The 19,090-nt window shown below is 41.8% G+C and overlaps 1 protein-coding gene across 8 annotated transcripts in view; it reads left to right on the plus strand.

Moving 5' to 3' along the window:
* LOC109491102 overlaps window positions 1–19,090 on the plus strand; it is an 88,246-nt gene that overhangs the window by 1,995 nt on the left and 67,161 nt on the right. For 3 of the 8 annotated variants that reach the window (XR_004624860.1, XR_004624862.1, XM_034659069.1), the window contains exons 2-3: window positions 2,602–2,699; window positions 9,087–9,266. Coding sequence is in view for 1 of the 8 variants with exons in the window: in XM_034659069.1 (XP_034514960.1) it covers window positions 9,146–9,266 (121 nt within the window). In the remaining 7 variants the exon portion in view is untranslated. The other 5 variants (XR_004624859.1, XR_004624861.1, XR_004624857.1 and 2 more) reach the window with 3 other exon arrangements.

A 19,090-nucleotide genomic window follows, 5' to 3' on the forward strand; every position in this document is an offset into this window, starting at 1 on the left:
GGACTGAGGCTTGTGACATTTCAGTATTTAGAGGATGCAAAGATGAGAATCCAGCACAGGAAGCTAAGAAAGAATAGCCAGAGAGGTAAGAGGAGAGCTGAGAGAGAGATAGGTGAGATCCCAAGTAACGGAGAGGCAAGTCTTTCAAGAAGGGTGTTATGAACCATGGAAAATGCTGCTGTTTGTTCTGGTAAAATGAGCACTCAACATTGACCATAGGATTTGGCAACACAGAGGTCCCTGGTGATGCTGAGCAACATTATGGTGACCTGTTGAGTCAAAAGTTAGACCAAAGTTAAGTTTAAGAATACATGAAGGAAGGGAAAGTGGTTACAGGGAGTATAGACAAACATTTTGAGGAATGTAACTGTGAAGGAGGGAGCAGAGAAAGGGGTGGTATCTAGAAGGGGGGTGGGGTCGAGGGAGGTTAATTATTTCTTAGGATGGAAGAAATAATAGCATGTTTGATGCTGATGGAAATCATCTGTACATAACTATTTAAGTTAATTTAAACTTTTACAAATTTAGTTCCTCAGTGATTAACCACATTTCAAGTACTCAATAGCCACATGTGGTTAGTAGCTACCATATTGAACAATGTGGACAGAGAACATTTCCACCATCATAGAAATTCTGTTGGATAGGGCTGCAGTAGGGAGTGAAAATTTGATAATGCATGAGAAAGAGAATGAGTCATTGAGGAGGTAAGAGGGAATAGGATCCAGCAGAAAGTGAAGGGGTTGGCTTTAGATAAGAATCTAGACAGTCCCCTGTTGTCACAGAAGGAAAGATAAGGTATACGGTTACGGATGCAACAAGGCTGGTAGAGGTAGTGGTGAGAATGAATGGATGTTCTCCTAATTGTTTCTAGCCCTGAAACTTCATTCCTAACCCACGTTCTCTATGTTGCTGTACCAGGCTTCCTCTTTTTTTTTTTTTTTTTAAGATTTTATTTTATTTGTTTGTCAGAGAGAGACAGCGAGAGAGGGAACACAAGTAAGGGGAGTGTGAGAGGGAGAAGCAGGCTTCCCACCGAGCAGGGAGCCCGATGTGGGGCTCAATCCCAGGACTGTGGGATCATGACCTGAGCCGAAGGCAGACGCTTAATGGCTGAGCCACCCAGGAGCCCCAGGCTTTTTAAAGTATGAAACAACTACTGATAAAATTTGTCTAGGCATTCATTCATTTATGCACTCTTAAACGCATTCATTATTTTTTGAACACCCCTAAAATCTGCCAGGCAGCAAGTTAAGTGCTAGAAAAACTACGATGAACAAAAACAGAAGTGGTCCTTATAGTTAGGGAGCTTGTATCCCAGAGGACAAGGCAGATATTAATCAAGTAATCACACAAAATAAGTTACACACTGAAACAAGAGTTCTGAGGGAAAGAGATGTTTCCACGAGACAGTGTATACCTCACCGGGGAGTCAAAAAGATTCCCAGGGTGGGGCGCCTGGGTGGCACAGCGGTTAAGCGTCTGCCTTCGGCTCAGGGCGTGATCCCGGCGTTATGGGGTCGAGCCCCGCATCGGGCTCCTCTGCTGTGAGCCTGCTTCTTCCTCTCCCACTCCCCCTGCTTGTGTTCCCTCTCTCGCTGGCTGTCTCTATCTCTGTCGAATAAATAAATAAAATCTTTAAAAAAAAAAAAAAAAAGATTCCCAGGGAAAGGATCGTTAGGTTGTGGTCTGAAGAATGAATAGTTAACACATGCAAAGTGCATGCACACACATGTGTGTCTGTGTGTTTTGTGCATGTGTATAAGAGGGAAAGAGTGGGGTTTGCTTGTTTTTCAGTTCAGACTTCCCAAATCGTCCAATTTCTTTAGACTGCAGAAGCTGTGACAAAGTGGAAGAGAAGTCCAAGTTGATCATCTGTAGTTTCTCCCTTAGTTTATTCTGAACTATGAAGTGGATTCAAATGTTGGTTAAAAAATTGGGAGTCCCATAGCCTCTGGGTAGAATCTTATTGGAAGGACAGTTTAGATGCTGGACTTTGCAAATGTACTTAACTACTTGGTTTCCTGATGTGTAACGCTAGTGATACTCTTCCTCCCAAGATTTTTCGGGAGTATTAGATAAAATAAGTGAAGTTCTTACAGTACCAGCCACATAGGAAGCTCTGAAAAATGTGGTGGCTACCATTATTGTTGCTTTTCACGATCTAGTCTAAACCTCATGTATTTGGGTTCTTCTCCAGTCTCTTCTTGGAGTCTGATTTTTTTTGACACTGCCTAACACCTTTAGCTAGTGTCTCAAACTCCTCAAAACTTAGCATAAGCAAAGCACAGAGCAAGTTAAATCACAGGGCAAAGAAGTTATACATGATACACTTAATGAGCTTAATTTATACAGTGGTTTATACCATACTGTATCCAGATAACCATTACCAAAGGCAGTGTGATGAGTGCAACAAAGAAGAGGCAAACCAAGTGACAGCTGGGCAGGAGAACAGAAAAAGCTTCCATGACTCTTAAGCCCTTGGAGGCAGGGAAAGACGTGAAATAGTAAGCATGGTGGTGAGGGGAGTTCTAGGCAAAGGGAACAGCAGAAGCAAAGATACAGAGCTCTCCTTCCTGACATATATCCTTCCTTAAACTGCAGAATGTGTTTTTGGAGACTGAAATCTGCCCAGAGCCTATGGAGTAGAGGAGAAGATCACTAAACCAGTGGCTTTCACACTTCGGTGACTGTGACCAGTGGTAAGAAAATACATTTTATAAATGACACAAATACACACATACGAAAAGAAATGTCATAAAACAGTAACGAGCCCTACTACATGTGATGCCCATGGATATTCAGTATCTATTCTTCTATTTCACTTTTTTTTTTTTTTAAATGCTGATTGATCCTGGGGCGCCTGGGTGGCTCAGTAGGTTGAGCATCTGCCTTCAGCTCAGGTGGTGATCCCCGGGGTCCTGGGATTGATCCCCGCATGGAGCTCCCTGCTCAGCCAGGAGCCTGCTTCTCTCTCTCTCCCTGTGCCTCTCTCCCCGCTTGTGCTCTCTCACACACACACTGTCTCCCTCTCTGTCTCTCTCTCAGATTAATAAAATCTTTTAAAAATAAATTAATAAAATGCTGACCGATCCTAATTCGAACAAACTAGTTGTAAGAAAACATTTTTTAGACACCTGAAATGTATTGCACAATACCAGGAATTATGGCTCACTTTTTTAGGTGTGACAATGGGCTGTTTGGTGATGCGATAAAATATGTGACAGTATCTTGATAATCATGGAATATTGGTGATTTTACTGTTCTCTCTACTTTTGTATGTATATGAATGTTCTTTTTTCTTAAAGAAAAAGCTGAAATGCTGATTGTATTTTGATTTCACGATACTCATTAATGTAGCATAACTAGAAGTTTGAAAAGCACTGTACTCAATCATGTCAATGTAAATGCAAAGTAAACAGCACCCAGCAGGCAAATGTACCTGTGAGAGCTGGACACTGTTCATAGGAGCGACAGGGTTGATTGACTTCTTCAGCAGCTAGTTGTTTAAAAATCAAAACTTGCTGTTGTTCCTAAATCATTTTTTAAATAATTTTACATGTCATATGAAATATCTGAGATTGTAGCCATTACAATCTGAGACAAAGATTTTCATTTAAGACCAAAGTGGTGGTCAGAAAAAAAAAGACCAAAGTGATGGGGGTTTTTTAAAGCTTTTTTCTTTATTAGTTTCAAAGGTAGAATTTGGTGATTCATCAGTTGCATATAACACCCAGTGTTCCTTACATCACGTTCCCTCCTTAAGGATGCCCGTCACCCAATTATCCCATGCCCCCACCCACCTCCCCTCCAGCAACCCTCAGTTTGTTTCCTAGCGTTGAGTGTCTCTTATGGTTTGCTTCCCTCTCAATTTTTGTCTCATTTTATTTTTCCTTCTCTTCCCCTATGTTCATCTGTTTTGTTTCTTGAATTGCACATATAAGTGAAATCATATAGTATTTGTCTTTCTCTTACTGACTTATTTCACTAGCCTAATACCCTGTAGTTCTATCCACGTTATTATTGTAAATGGCAAGATTTCATTCTTTTTGGTGGCTAATATTCCATTGTGCATACATACCACATCTTCTTTATTCATTCATTTGTCAGTGGACATCTGGGCTCTTTCCGTATTTTGGCTATGGTGGGTACTGTTGCTATAAACATTGGGGTGCAGGTGCCCCTTCGAATCACTATGTTTGTATCCTTTGGATAAATACCTAGTAGTGTAATTGCTGGGTCATAGGGTAGCTCTGTTTTTAACTTTTTGAGGAACCTCCATACTGTTGTCCAGAGTGGCTGTGGTGGTATTTTGTTGGTTTGTTTGGCTTTTTTTTAAGGAAACATTTATCTTTAAAATTTGAGCTGAAAGTATGGTATTCAACACCGTAAATGGAAAATTTACAAGGCAACAGACATTAATCACTTTTTTACTTTGGTCAATTAAACTTTTTTTTTTTTTTTGGCCTCATAACAACATGTGACAGATCACAAAGGATCAGAAAATAGTACTGATCATTCCTACTTGTTTTGGCCTTTTTGGAGTCTCCTCCAGTTTTCACACAAATGAACTCAAAATAGTGGAAGCAAAGAACCAAGTGATTGTCTTGAGTTTAAAAGCCTATTTTGCTTAAAAGCCTTAACATATTTTAAGCAGCAGATTTAATGTTTAGTTATGATTGTATTTTCTCTTAAGGCACTTGTCTGATGAATCAAGGGCTTCCTCTGTGACTACATTTTTCATATCCAAATTTATTCATGTGTGTAATTCACAATTATTCAAAATATATTCTGCTCAGACCTTTATTTGTACATAGCCCCCAGATTCTCATTATAAGTGGAGGTCTAATTTGTTGTTGTTACACCCTTCAGCAACACTTCTGTCAAATAATAATTCTTTCATAAGCACACAAACCAGGAAGACAGATGCGGGGTCATTTACTATAAGAAAGTAACCAGCACTGGCAACAAGAGGTTGTTGCTGATATTTTCCCAGTGTTGCCATGTGTGAAGGCTGAAAGTTTATGTGTTTCCCACAGGGCAGATAGTGTCTGGATAAATCAATACAGAAAAGTAGTCAAACATAATTGGCATTTCAGTGTACTATAAACTGAGCCCCTTCAAGACAGAAACCAGTTATAATCCTTGCAACAGCCAAGCATAAACTTTAGGAAATCTTTATTAACAGTCATTGTTAATTCCTAAAATGTGTCATGGGCCTTTTAAATTTCCTGGGTAATTGGAGTTTTTTGTTTGTATTGTTTTTAAGGAATTAGAAAATGTATTTAATTTTCTTAGATCAATAGATAATATGGAGTTTTTGTTTTAGCTTGTGTCTCTCTAAGGGTTGAAAAATAATTTACATTTTAAAAGGTGGACACTTTTGGGGCCCCTGGCTGGCTCAGTCAGAAGACCATGTGACTCTTGATCTTGGGTGCTGAGTTCAAGCCCCGCATTGGGTGAAGAGATTACTTAAATAAATAAAAAAATAAAACTTTTTTTAAAAAGTTGGACAGTTTTATGCAACTTGCTTTCCAATAATTTCAGTTCAATTTGGAGAGGGAGATTAATAGCATTTACCTGGACTCAATAAAGAATATATGGATTTTCCATTGCATTAAGTTGCAAAGACACTGGTATGGCTCTTGTTCTTGGCTATCCATCTTGCTTTCCAGGCCTGTGTGGGAGAAATGCAAGTGGCCTGGAAATATGTTACCCTGGGGTGCCCGGGTGTCTCGGTCGTTAGGCATCTGCCTTCAACTCAGGTCATGATCCCAGGGTCCTGGAATCAAGCCCCACATTGGGCTCCCTGCTCAGCAGGGAGCCTGCTTCTCCTTCTGCCTGCTGCTCCCCTGGTCATGCTTGCTTGCTTGCACACCTCTCTCTCTCTCTCTCTCTGGTCAAATAAACAAAATAAAATATGTTACACAAAGCAGGATTTAGAAACAATGTGTGTCTTTAGGTTGTCTCCCACTGAAGAGTGAGTGGAATGTTTTCAGTCAAGGGTGGGACAGTTGAATTATGTTAGATTAAAGCATTTTTTGAATTATTATGGGGAGGCACCTGGGTGGTGCAGTCGGTTGAGTGTCTGACTCTTGGTTTCTACTCAGGTCATAATCTCAGGGTGGTGAGATAGAGACCCATGTCAGGCTCCATTCAGTACAGGGTCTGCTAAGGCTCTCTCTCCCTCTCCCTTTGTCCATCCCCTTGCCCTGTGCGTGCACACATTGTTTCTCTCTCGCTCTCTCTAAAATAAATAAATCTTTTTAAAAAAATGAATTATATATGGGAAGAAAGTTATGTGTTTATCACTGCATGTTAGAAGGATTTTTTAGTCAGCAGTTTGTTTTGGGTTGGTCTGCAGTATTTCCCCAATATACATACTTTTGATTTCTGATTCCATCCCCCACTTCTGGTCACCAGATGAGCACATGACCCAGGCCTAGCCCATGAGACAATCCCATCCTTTTGGCTAGAATGATTGTTTTGGGGACCCAAAGTAAGGCATAATTGACATAATTCGTTGAATTTTACTAACTGTGGCTAGTAGAAGAAATACGTAATCCCAGAGTCATCAACCATGAGGATGTGAATCAGTAGTTGCTGGGAGCCATTCTTCCTGCGCCATGAAGACATCTAGGGTATTCGGTAGAGAATGAGAATGTGTAGAGAAGCAGAGCCAAGGACTGGAGAGAGGCCTGATGACTTCATTGGTGTTTCCTTTTTTTTTTTTTTTTTTAAGATTTTATTTATTCATGTGACAGAGAGCCAGCGAGAGAGGGAACACAGCAGGGGAGTGGGAGAGGAAGAAGCAGACTCCCAGCGGAGAAGCCCGATGTGGGACTCGATCCCGGAACGCCGGGATCACGCCCTGAGCCGAAGGCAGACGCTTAACGACTGTGCTACCCAGGTGCCCCTTCATTGGTGTTTCTATATCCAGTTGAGCTTGAAGACAAATTTACCCTTGGACTTCCCAATTATTTGAGCCAACAAATCGCCTTTGTACTTAAGCTAATTTGAGGGGTTTTTGCTGTTGCACTAATTAAAGGCTCTCCTTAATGTTGAGTTTGGATAGGATCATGATTCTTTAATAGCAGGCTTCCTCTAAACATGAATGAGTGTTTATTCTTTTTTATTATTATTTAAATGTCTTAATTCTCTGTGTTCTCATCATTTCTTTTATCATTTTGTTGATTATAAATTCATTACATTTAAAAAAAAAGGCACTGAAAATGCCAAAAGAATAAAATATAACCAAGCTATCCTTCAAAGTTTCAAAAAAGGAACAAATCAAGGACGACTGAATTTTTTTTTTAAATCAGATATACTCCCAAGTTGAAACTAACACACCAAAAATATTCCACAGCCAAATAGTGCAAGAGGTTGAGAAGAAATACCCTAGAGCAGAAGTGGAATCGCCTATTGGCCAAGTGGCTTGGAAAGACGACTTTCCAAAAAAAGTCTAGATTAAATTCTACACTACACACTACCACCATCTCCCCAGATATAATTAGGTGCTCTAGGGGGCATAGTTTCTTCAACTTCTGCAGATCCTACAACATACATATTTTGCATAAACTTCCCAGGTGATTCTGATGCACACCAAACTATAAATGTATTGAGTGAATTACATCAATTAACTCATTTAACGTTCATAATGGTTCTATCATATGGATTCCGTTATCAACTACATTTTTAAAATGAGGAAACTGAGGCACAGAAAGGCTAAGTTGCCTAATATCCCACAGCGACTCAGTGGTTGAACCAGGTTTGAAAACCATGCAGGCTGGTTCCAAAGCCAGTTATTTAACCACTACCCTGTACTGCTTTGAAATAATGCCCGTCATGGCAATAATTGTGACAATTGCAGGCAGGCCAGGGGGAGAAATGTTTGGATTCGTTTGGGGTCTTCTGCCTCCCAGGAACTATTCGACCCCAGCCAACACTAGTTTCTCTCATTTCTGACCTTTTTAGACTCAACTTAAAATCAGCATCACACAATTTGCATTGAATTCTATCCTCCCTTTGTCCTGTTACTCTTGCCTTCTCAACCATAACAGAAATTGACTTAGCGGGGTGCCTGGCTGGTCCAGTCGGTAGAGCATGCAACTCTTGATCTCAGGGTCATGAGTTCACACTCCACGTTGATCATGGAGCCTACTTTAAAAAGAAAAAAAATAATTGACTAAGAACTCAGGTCCGGTTTTCTCTCTCCCCTTGCCTGTAGCACCTAGTATGGTGCACCATTATTTGCTGACCAGATTCGGAAGTGGCAAACTGACTTCAGAAACCTGCTTACTTGTGAACTTTAGATGCATTTAGCACTGAATTCTTGAGATTGACATTACATTTTATTAGCTCCTTCCCTTTTGCAGTTTTAGATATTTAACCAGATACTCCCTTTCTTCAGTCACATTGGATATCCTTTTGTTGATCTCCACCACTCAAAGCCCGCATTTCTTTTGCTAATCAAATTGGTGTGGGAACATTCCCTTCCTGCAGCTGAGAGCAGCTCTTGAAAATTTTTCCTTTTTGAGCATGCTTCCAGCAAGCTCTTTCCTCTTTGACTTTTTTTTGCTTCCTAGAAATGCCCATGCTGGGACAAAATTACTTTATCCAGATGCCAGTGATTGAAAAGACATTCTAATTATCTGTCGATGGTAAATCATAAAACTTGTTTAGAAACCCATTTGTTGAGCTTGTGAATGTTCAGGGGAAAGAGTGGTTTACCTAATACCACAAAAGGAGCTTGCCATTTGGAAATTCTGTAGGCTTGAATACATTGAATTATGAATTGAATCATTACTAACTTAACCTCTGGGAGGTTTTCAGTGATTGTTTTATTCAGCTTTACTGACTACACTGCCCATAGCAACTCTGGCAGTGATTCCCCTAGCGGCGCAAAGGAGCTCCCCAGCTGCAGAAATTCATGATGGCTGCATTTGCCTGCAGAGTTTGGAAAGATCTAAGGTCTTTGGAGACCAGAAATGTGTTTTTTCCTTGTCTTAACTGGCAGTATGAGCCTCTGGCATTTCAAAGTGCAAGTCATTAGTGTCCACCGGGGTGATGTTAATCTGTCTGTGTTTCAGTCTCAGGACATTTTCCAGTTGCTTCTGCCACAACAATCTCTGCCATCTCAGTGCCTCTGATGCCCCTTGTGAATTCAGCAAGCTCTGCAGCCCCAGCAGGACGTCCCAAAAACCCGTTTCTCACCAGTCCTCATTCTCTTCTTGAAAAGTCATCGTTAAGTCTCAAAGCTTGTCTAAAAGGTGGGGCTTCTGCTTGGCATTTTCAAACGTGAGCTGAGAGAAACCTGTGATTGTTTTGTTTTTGTTTAATTCTCAGTAGGGACAGGACTTTCTTTTATTTCGAATGTAGGGCTCGAGTCATGCAGTCTGGGGAACTTAAGCTGATGTTGATCACATGCACATTCAGGAGAAACGTTAAGACTATAGGATGGAGAGGAGGGAGACATGAGAATTGCCAGAAAGCAAACAAACACGGCACTTGAATGGTTGCTCAGAAAAGCCAGAGGGTCCCAGGTGATGCTTCGAATGGGTGTGAGGGGTCAGAGTTGTCGGGACATCCTACCCCCCGTCATCTCCCTGGAGTGACTAAGCTGAACCCCTGCTGTCTGAGCTCTGGTTTGGTGGAGAGCCAAAAGGGGGAGGGTGTTCTCCTTTCATCAGATCGGTCCAGACTTCCCAGTGTGTTAATATGACATGGAGCCAAACCATACCGAAAAGCTAGTTGATGGTTGTTAAGAGCCTTGGCCTTTTATTTAATCATCAGAAAAACCAAGGCTCGTAGGTGCTGGTAAAGTGCCAGATTAATTATTCAGAAACAAGTGCCTGGGATTGGACCAAGTATTGTCTTATTAGCATGCAGTGTCCATGCTGGAGTCTGGTTAGAAAAGCCGCAGGGACGGCAGGAGGGGTCAATGGGAGGGAACCAGGAGAAAAATAAAATTAACTTTCCCCTATACTGTGCTGTGAAATCTCTTGGTATAATAGAACGCCACCCTTTCCAATATAGGATCTAGTAATGTGCCCTGGCCCAGGCTCTGTTCTGGAATATGCAAGACAATTATTCTACCAGCCTCTTGCATCTGTGCCTATAAACTTGGCCTTCTTTCCTCTTATGATCCATTGTGTCTGAGGTTAATCCTCCCACTTATATTCAGCTCTCATCTCCTCTTGCCTCCTCAAGGACTTCACTCCTGAAATTCTCCCTTCTTTCTCCTGCACCATTAAGCTCCCGTGTCTGCTGAATGATCCCCATCAGCATACGTTCTGATATATTTTACATCTTAAAAAAAAAAAAAAACCTCCCGGCTCTACTTTTCCTTTCAGCAACTCCCTGGTTTTTTCCTCTGTATAATAAAATTCCTGCTAGAGTTGTCTATTCTGGTCTTTCCTTGACTTCATCAGTTTCCATTCACTCTTTTTTTTTTTTTTAAGTTTTATTTATTTAAGTGATCTCTATACCCAGCGTAGGGCCTGAACTCATGACCCCAAAATCAAGAGTTGGATTCTCTATTGACTGAGCCATGCAGGCACCCGGGTTTCCATTCACTTTCAGTTAGGCTTTTGTGGTAACACAAAACCACATTTTACCAATACTTTGTGTTGCCAAATCCAGAGGAGAATAGTCCTCTGAAGTCTATTTTACTTGATTTCCCCCTTTTTCCAACCTCTAAACACTGCAGTAAGATGGCCTCAGTCTTTAGGTTTCTTCTCTCTCTGCCTTGGCAATCTCCTCTAGTCTCATGGCTTTTAAATACTGTCTTTATGATGACACCCAAATTCCTGTCTCCTCCGAGGTCCAGTCTCCAATTCCCACTTGGATAGAAATCTAATAGAAGGGGCACCTGGGGGGCTCAGTCGGTGAAGTATCCAACTCTTGGTCTCAGCTCAAGTCTTGATCTCAGGGTGGTGAGTTCAAGCCCTGCGTTGGGCTTCACACTGGGCATGGAGCCTACTTTAAAAAATAATAATAATAAGGGAAAAAAATGTAGAAATTGAATAGAAATCTCTGACGCCAACTTTTTCTCACGATCTTCCCTGTTTCATTCATGGCTATTCCATTCTCCTAATTCCTTAGAGGAAAAACCTAAAAATTACATTTTTCCCTCCCCTCTCCATTCATCCAATCCTTCCATGAGCCCTGTCAATTCCACCGTCAAGGCATACTACATTTCAGACCCATTTTTGCCACCTGCACCATCACCTCCCTCCACCATCAGCTGTCACCTGAACTATTAGAATAGCCTCCTCACTGTTCAACTGCAGTCTGTTTTCCACACAGCAACCAGTCACATTTTTAAAACAAATCTAATCATTTTATTCTCCTAGTCAGAGTCATGTATGGCTTTTCCATCACCCTTAGAACAAAACTCTAGAGTCCTTACCGTGGCTGCATGAGATCCTATATGATGTGGCCCTTGCTCCTTTCTCCAGCCCTACCAACTTGCCCCCTCTTGGTACTTCTTTCCATCCTGGTGGCCTTCCTGTGGTGTCTCCAACACCTAAAGTTTGTCTCTCAGGTGTTGTAGTTCCAGCTTTCGCTCTGTAATAACAGCATATCATTTATTGAGCCCGTGCTACAGGCAAGCCAGTGTGTTCGGTTTTTTACATATTTAATTTTTTAACCATGATCCCTCAACATAGATATTATTATGTCCTCTTTACCCAGGAAAAAACTGAGGCTCAGAGAGGTTAGGTATTTGCCCAAAATAGCAGAGCTGGACAGTGATAGAACTGGGATTCACATTCAAGTGTGTCTGGTTTTAAAGTTTAAGTTCTTTCCGTTGCATACTGGCACTTCTCTGTGACTGGGATGGACCAGCAAGGACTTGATGCCCTCAGTAAAATGTTATTTTGTAGGGGGCGTGTGAGTGTGTGTGTGCTGATGTCCTGGAGCTCATTATGAAGCTGGCTTGAAACTTGTGAAAGAGGTTGCTGAGGAAATTGATCCCGTTTATAAACTCCTTGGCTTTCCAGAAGAGCCGTGCATGGTGGAGTAGAAGGAGGTACAGCCTCTTCCCACCTGAGTGATGGAGCCTGGAAAGCTGGGGAGGCAAGCCCTGGGGGAGTGGCTGCGGTGAAGCCTCTTTTGTTTCCAAATGCTAATAGTTCTGGATTCAAAATCTTTTCTCTCTTTGACTGGACCCAGAGATAATAAAACAAAAAACTTACAGCATATAATTTGGCATTTTACTGGTATGGTAGGCTCACAAAATTTTGTTCTCCCTGACAAGGCTCAGATAATTCTATCAAAATAAATCTCTGAAGGAAAAAAGCTTTCTTTTAAAGTCTATGAGAAGCCTTTTCAAGAACAAAAATAACACTTAACACCGATATTCTGTATATCTTCTTCTCTTTTTCAGAAAAAATTCTGCCCTTTCTGATAATAGAAAATAAAAAGATGTCAGTGGGGAAAATGTCAGAATTTGGCATGCTGTAGAGAGTGGAAATTTCTCCAGCACTGTACTTTGAATTTTAAAGAGTTTGGGGCGCTGGTTGTTCAGGAGTCAGAGCTCCACATCCACTGTATTCTTTGCCAGTGCCCACTTCTGTGCATGGCTTCGCAGTGTTTGTACTCATTCATCAGACCCTGACTGAGAACATGACTGTATCAGAGTTCTTCAGAGAAACGGAGCCAGTGAGATATATACAGATATATGTAGGAGGAGATTTTTTGTAGGAATTGGCTTATGGAATAATGGAGGTCTGATAGTCCCACAAGCTGTTGTCAACCAGGCAAGATGGAAAACCCAGAAACCTGATAGTGTAATTCAGTCTAAATCTGAAGGCATGAAAACCATGGAATCCAATCCTAATCTCAGCCCAAAGACCCAAGAATCGGGGGCTGATGGTGTAAGTCCTGGTCCAAGTCCAAAGGCTTAAGAACCAGGAACTCTGATGTCCAACGGCGGAAGAAGGTGGATATCCCAGCTCAGGTAGAGAGCAAATGCACCTTTCTACATTTTCGTTCTATTCAAGCCCTCAGTGGATTGAATGAAGCCCACATTGGTGGGGTCTATCTTCTTTACTCAGTCTACTGATTGAAATGCTAACCTCTTTGGGAAACACCCACACAGACATATCCAGAATTTTTTTTTAAGATTTTATTTATTTGACAGAGCACAAGTAGGCAGAGCGGCAGGCAGAGGGAAAGGGAGTAACAGACTCTCTGCTGAGCAGGGAGCCTAATGCAGGACTTGATCCCAGGGTCCTGAGACCAAGACCTGAGCCAGAGGCAGATGCCCAATGGACTGAGCCACCCAGGCGTCCCCCAGAAATGTTTTACCAGCTGTCTGAGCAGACCTTAGCCCAGTCAAGTTGACACATAAATTAGCCATCATAATAATATAACCATTTCAAGAGCCAAGTATTTCAACATCTTCTTCAAATGGTCTCTCTTATGTTTGCACTCCCAGGCTTCATGGACACTTCTCTGCACAAAATGTGCTTGTTCAGAGATGGCCAGTTTTCACAGGTGGATCATATAGCACAGTTGGGTAGACAAGCCGACTTTTGTATGCATTTCAGTATAGACACATTTACCATGTATTTAACATGTGGTAGGTGGTATGAAGACTACAGTGGGGGAAGAGGAAGAGAGAAAAACTTATTTATTAAGAGCCTATTGTGTGCCAAATAACTTACTGCATGTATAATTTTATGTAGGGTAAAGATTATTCTTCACAGAGAAGTGAGTCTCTGAAAGGCGAAATACCTCACTCAGGCTGGGGAATGGTGGAGCTAGAATTGAAATCGAGAATTATCTAATACTAAAACACATGCCTTTTCCATTGTACTACACTGGCGTAGAATTAAAGTTGAGATTCCTTTCCAAATACGCTATGGTTCAAGATGAAGTGCCACATTTGTCAAATAATAAGTTCTGAAGGAATGTGGAGAGGAGGGACAACTAAAAGTACTTGGGTTATCAAGGAAGTTTTCATAGAGGAAGCAGGGTAGTTGCTGGGTCCTGAAATCTAGGTATGGTTTTTATGAGTAGAAAGGAAAATCATATCGGGTGAGGGGAATACAGTCTGGGAACCAGAATGAGTTGAGAAATAGAGGGGAATGGCAGTGGCACATGATGGGTGAAGAGGCAATTGCTCTTTTGCTGAAAGTAGGAGATAGCGCCATGCCGGTATTATGATCAGATTGTAGAGTAGTTTCAGAGCCAGGTAGAGTTGTAAGTAGATAGATGTGGGGAAGGAGGGATAGACCATGTGCTTTCAGAGGGGGAAATTTTAATAATTAACTGACAGATGGTAGAACTCAGTATATGTGAATTTTCTGCATACATTGGGATAGGTAAGTGATAATTTTGTTCTGCAGTATAGTAAAAATTAAAGTTACTTTTCAGGTAGAAAATAGAATACATACAACGATGGCCATTGTGGCATAAGTGCCCACAAGGACTTTAATTCACCATCATCATCATTTCTGAGTTAAGAGAAAAAACCATGTCTACCCAGCACACAGTGATGTGTCAGCACCATGGACAGCGATGCCGTGGCCACATGCTGCATCACCAGGCAAAGGACCTCAGACTTGAGGTAGATCTGTCACACCAAAGCAGTGAAATGGAATCTTTTAGTGAATTTCAAAGACTAATCTTTCTACCAAGTTTCCCTTTCTTTGTATTCCCATCAGGGAGAGGAGAGCCCCACAGGTATTCTCTTTAGAGATTGGTGTGCAGATGTATGCATATGTGCATGCATACACACACGGAAAACTAAAAGCTTTCAGAAAATTGAAACGAACTCTTTTTATGAAGATTGAGGACCCTAGGAAAAGAAAATAGGAAGATTTTAAAGTGTCACATATGGGTGCCTGGGTGGCTCAGTTGGTTAAGTGCTTGCCTTCAGCTTGGGTCATGATCCCAGTGGGATCAAGCCCCACGTTGGGCTCCCTACTCAGCAGAGACTCTGCTTCTCCCTCTGCGCGCCCCCATTCATGCTCTCTCTCTCTCTGAAATAAATAATCTTTAAAAAAAAACAATAAAGTGTCAGGTTTCCATTCTCAGCTCAACTTTCCCTGACATAGAACTCAATTGTCCATTATATTGAGCACCCTATGACTAGTCAATTATCCCTAGTCTGAGGCCCCCAGCCTGCCTCCTGTTGAGACCCAAGACAGAAAAGGAGAAAAAAACTGCAGAGGTTGGGTGACCTAATTCTAAGAGTGTATTTTGAGTTTTTTCCAGTTTCTTAATTCTCATCTGTGAACTTCTTGATCAGGCTTAGCCTGAGGTTGAGCCTAAACGACGTCTCAGGGCCGGAGCCAGGGTAGAATGGTATTCTTTACTTAAGAGAGAGAGAAAAAAAAAAAAGATGGAAGGAGAATTGTAAAGGGATTTAGAATCTATAAAAAAGCATCTATAGCCCAGCTCCTTTTTTAAAAAGGGGGACAATTCTGTCACTGAGGAGCATTACCAGTTACTGGAGACATTTACACCTGCTGGAACTACTTTCTGCTGACAAACCTTCAATAGATATGCAGTCTTCTTGTTCTGAGTCTTTAGCATGGCATTCACAGGCTCTCCTCCAGGCTGACCTCATACTAATGGCTATCACCTATTGGAAGGTTCTACTTCTCTTTGGCTAGTGCTTTGCCCATTCAGACTTTATGGGCCTCTAAACCATAGTTCTCACTGTTTCCTTGTACCAGGCATGCCCTAAACACTCCTAACTTTTGTCTCTTCCTGAAGATTTTACCCATCTTTTAAGCCCTTAGTTTTCCTAGGCTTTTTCTAATCCCCTGACTAAACAAGGAGCCGTAAGGCCCAATAGCCCCTACATTGTATAGCTCTGCATATTGGTACTTTGTGCATTTGGATTATCTCTCTTCCACTGGATTATAAATTCCTTGAGAATAGTAATTGTGATTTATGTTGTATGTTGTATGGGGAACCCATAATCATTGTTGAGTTTAATTATTTGGGAAAATTCTGTCAGGCTACACTTGTGTACCACTCCTCCAATTAAACCTTCAACATAAACTATGAAGGCTGAGAATCGCTTAAAAGTAAAGACAAAACAGATAGGACCTGAGTGGATTGCCACTAGTCACCCCCTTCTCTCACCTCCCTTGAATTCCTTTGTAGCAAAGAGAATGCAGTGTTGGCTTCTTCATTTAATCATCACCGTGGTTTTCAAGGCTCATAAAAATTAACTTTACCCTAACGCTTTTCTCGAGTGCCACTTGACAACAATGTACAGGTATTTTACATAACTACTGTATATTGGAGGTGTCTTCAATAGAATGTAGTGATCAAAATCCAGATCATAATTATATCCCGTCAGTGTTTCCATTATAAGCTCCTCTCCGGAAGGGTTTGTTACTCATTTGTTTAATTTGTATCAGGCTTCAGCCTGACATGTAAGTTCTCAGTCCCACTATAATGTAGGGAATCTTTTTCTGCCTCAAAACATACATTTTAATCAGTATAGTATTTCTGTATGTGGAATACTGTGTTTCTGGACCAGAAAAACAAACTGAAGTGTCCACACAGGACATTCGTATCAACACTGGATATTCATATCATTTTACCTTCCTGGGGCAACTTTGATGGTCAAGTCTGCTGGACTGCACAGGGTCCCCCGTGAGCCTTCCTGTGGATTGGGTGTCATCCCTAAACAAATGACAGGAGGGCTCTCGGGAACATGAGTGTGTGTTTATCACTCTGAATCCTCATGTTAAAATGCTAACAACAGGGGCGCCTGGATGGCTCAGTCAGTTAAGCGTCTGCCTTGGGCCCAGGTTGTGATCTCAGGGTCCTGGGATTAAGCCCCTGAGGGCTCCCCACTCTCAGTCTCTCTCTCTCTCTGCACCTCCCCACTGTTCATTCTCTTTCTCAAATAAATAAATAAAATCTTTAAAAATAAATAAAATGCTAACAACAAGGGAAAATCAAAACATTTCTCAACCAGGATGCTTGGCTTCTTCTTACCTGCTGACCCACACTAGCCATGGATCCTCAACAGAACTGGAGACTCTCTATCCCCCATCCCAGAAGTCAATCTTACTTTCTTTCTTCAGGTTTGCCTCAGCCTTCGGAGACCCAAGTTTATTGCCCCTTCACTCCTAATTCTGAAAACTTTGTACCTGGGAGGGTTGAAGGTTAAGGAGGGACGTGCTTGCTCCTCACGAGTCTACTTTAGGATGCAGGACATTTCCCACATCTGGTCTTCCTTCCCCCACCTCCCACACCAGTTGTTATTCTTGATATTCTGTTTGTTTTTAGACATCTCTGGTGGATTTTTACTATTCTTATCTTTATGTTGAATTTTCTTGATATTTCTGGGATATTAAAGGGTGGAGAGAGATAGGGACTGAAAGAATGGCGGGAAGGTAAAACAGGCCGGTTCAGGCACCTGGGTGGCTCAGTCGGTTAAGCATCTGCCTTCAGCTCAGGTTGTGATCCCAGGGTTCTGGGATCGAGTCCTGCATCCGGCTTCCTGCTCAATGTGGAGCCTGCTTCTCCCTCTGCCCCTCCCCCCTGCTCATGTGTGCTTGCTCTTTCCCTTTCTCTCTCTCTCTCCCTCACAAAAATAAATAAAAATCTTAAAAAAAAAAAAAGGGGGGGGGCGCCTGGGTGGCACAGTGGTTAAGCGTCTGCCTTCGGCTCAGGGTGTGATCCCGGCGTTATGGGATCGAGCCCCACATCAGGCTCCTCGCTATGAGCCTGCTTCTTCCTCTCTCACTCCCCCTGCTTGTGTTCCCTCTCTCGCTGGCTGTCTCTATCTCTGTTGAATAAATAAAATCTTTAAAAAAAAAATGAAGCTGGTTCTTTTGATGCTTACAAGTTTGCTATGGGAACTCCTCCTAGGAAACTTTCTATTTAGAAACTTCCTGCTTGGGGAATTCTACCAAAAGACTTGTTCTGTGGCTTAGGCCGATTACTTATTTGCCCCATTTCTTTGAGGTGTGGGAGGGGATTCATTACTTAGTGCTCTTAACAAACACAGCAAGAGGAATACAAGTCATATCCGTATACTGCTCACAAGCTGGCTGTGGTAATAAACAGTTAATCAAGCATTGACACTGTCAAAAAGGAAATAGAGGTCCAGAGGAGCTCTGATGGGGGAAACTTGAAAGGTGGTTTTCCAGAAGTATTTTAGCTAAGGCCTGAGAATGAGTAGAGGTTGCCTTGCAAGAGAAGGAGAAAATGCAATCCAGGCAAAGTCCTGTGTAATAAAAGTGGTCTTATTGGAAGGCTACGTGTATTTTGTTAAAACTCAACAATGACCATAGCAGTTGTTTAGAAGTTAGACCTATAAACGGTAGATTTTGAATTTTATCAGTGCCCTTCACCCTAACACAAACAGGGACACACATGCAGTTGAATAAGTTGTGTTTACTGTTGCATCAAGGGAGAACACACACCATAGGGAACTATGGGATGTCTCAGTAAGAAGGTGTTAGAAAGAGCCTACTTGGTTTGGATTTGGGCTTCAGGTGGGTAATTTGGGGCAGGATCTAAGGAAATAAGGGCTCACTCTGGATTGGATGCTACTAGAAAATGGGGCAATTCTATGATTGGACATCTCAGTAAATCTTAATCTATGAAGGGGTGGGAATAATCAAAGCTAAAGCAGTAATTGGTAAAGCAGTCAAGCGTGTTAGCCAGGAGAGTGAGCTGTATGATATTTGATGTTGCGCAAGTGACCGTGTCTCAGGTGGATGTTCTGCAAGATGTTTATGTCCAACAAGAGAACGACAGAGCTTAGCTGTATCACATCAGTTTGTAATGCATCGAACCTGCTGCATTTGATCTGTTTCTGGAGATGGAAGGCTGGCTTTTTTTTCCCCCCTCACTGTCGTCATCTAGAATTGCTGGCTCAGAACTTGCCACCCCTTCATATGCTGCCTTAACATATTATTTTGAGGTGAAGTTACTTGAGGAACAGCAGGCCCAGGAAGGGTTCTCTGACCTCCCCCTTTCCACCTAAATCAGGTCATAAAATTTCCTCTCCCTGGATCAGGAAGAGAAGAACATTTTTATCACAGGAGACTGGGAATCAATGCCAAAATGAATCTGGACAAACAAACCTCAAGTAACCCTGATCTTC

The sequence above is a fragment of the Ailuropoda melanoleuca genome, chromosome 4, assembly GCF_002007445.2.
Source record: "Ailuropoda melanoleuca isolate Jingjing chromosome 4, ASM200744v2, whole genome shotgun sequence".
NCBI classification, from domain to species: Eukaryota; Metazoa; Chordata; class Mammalia; order Carnivora; family Ursidae; genus Ailuropoda; species Ailuropoda melanoleuca.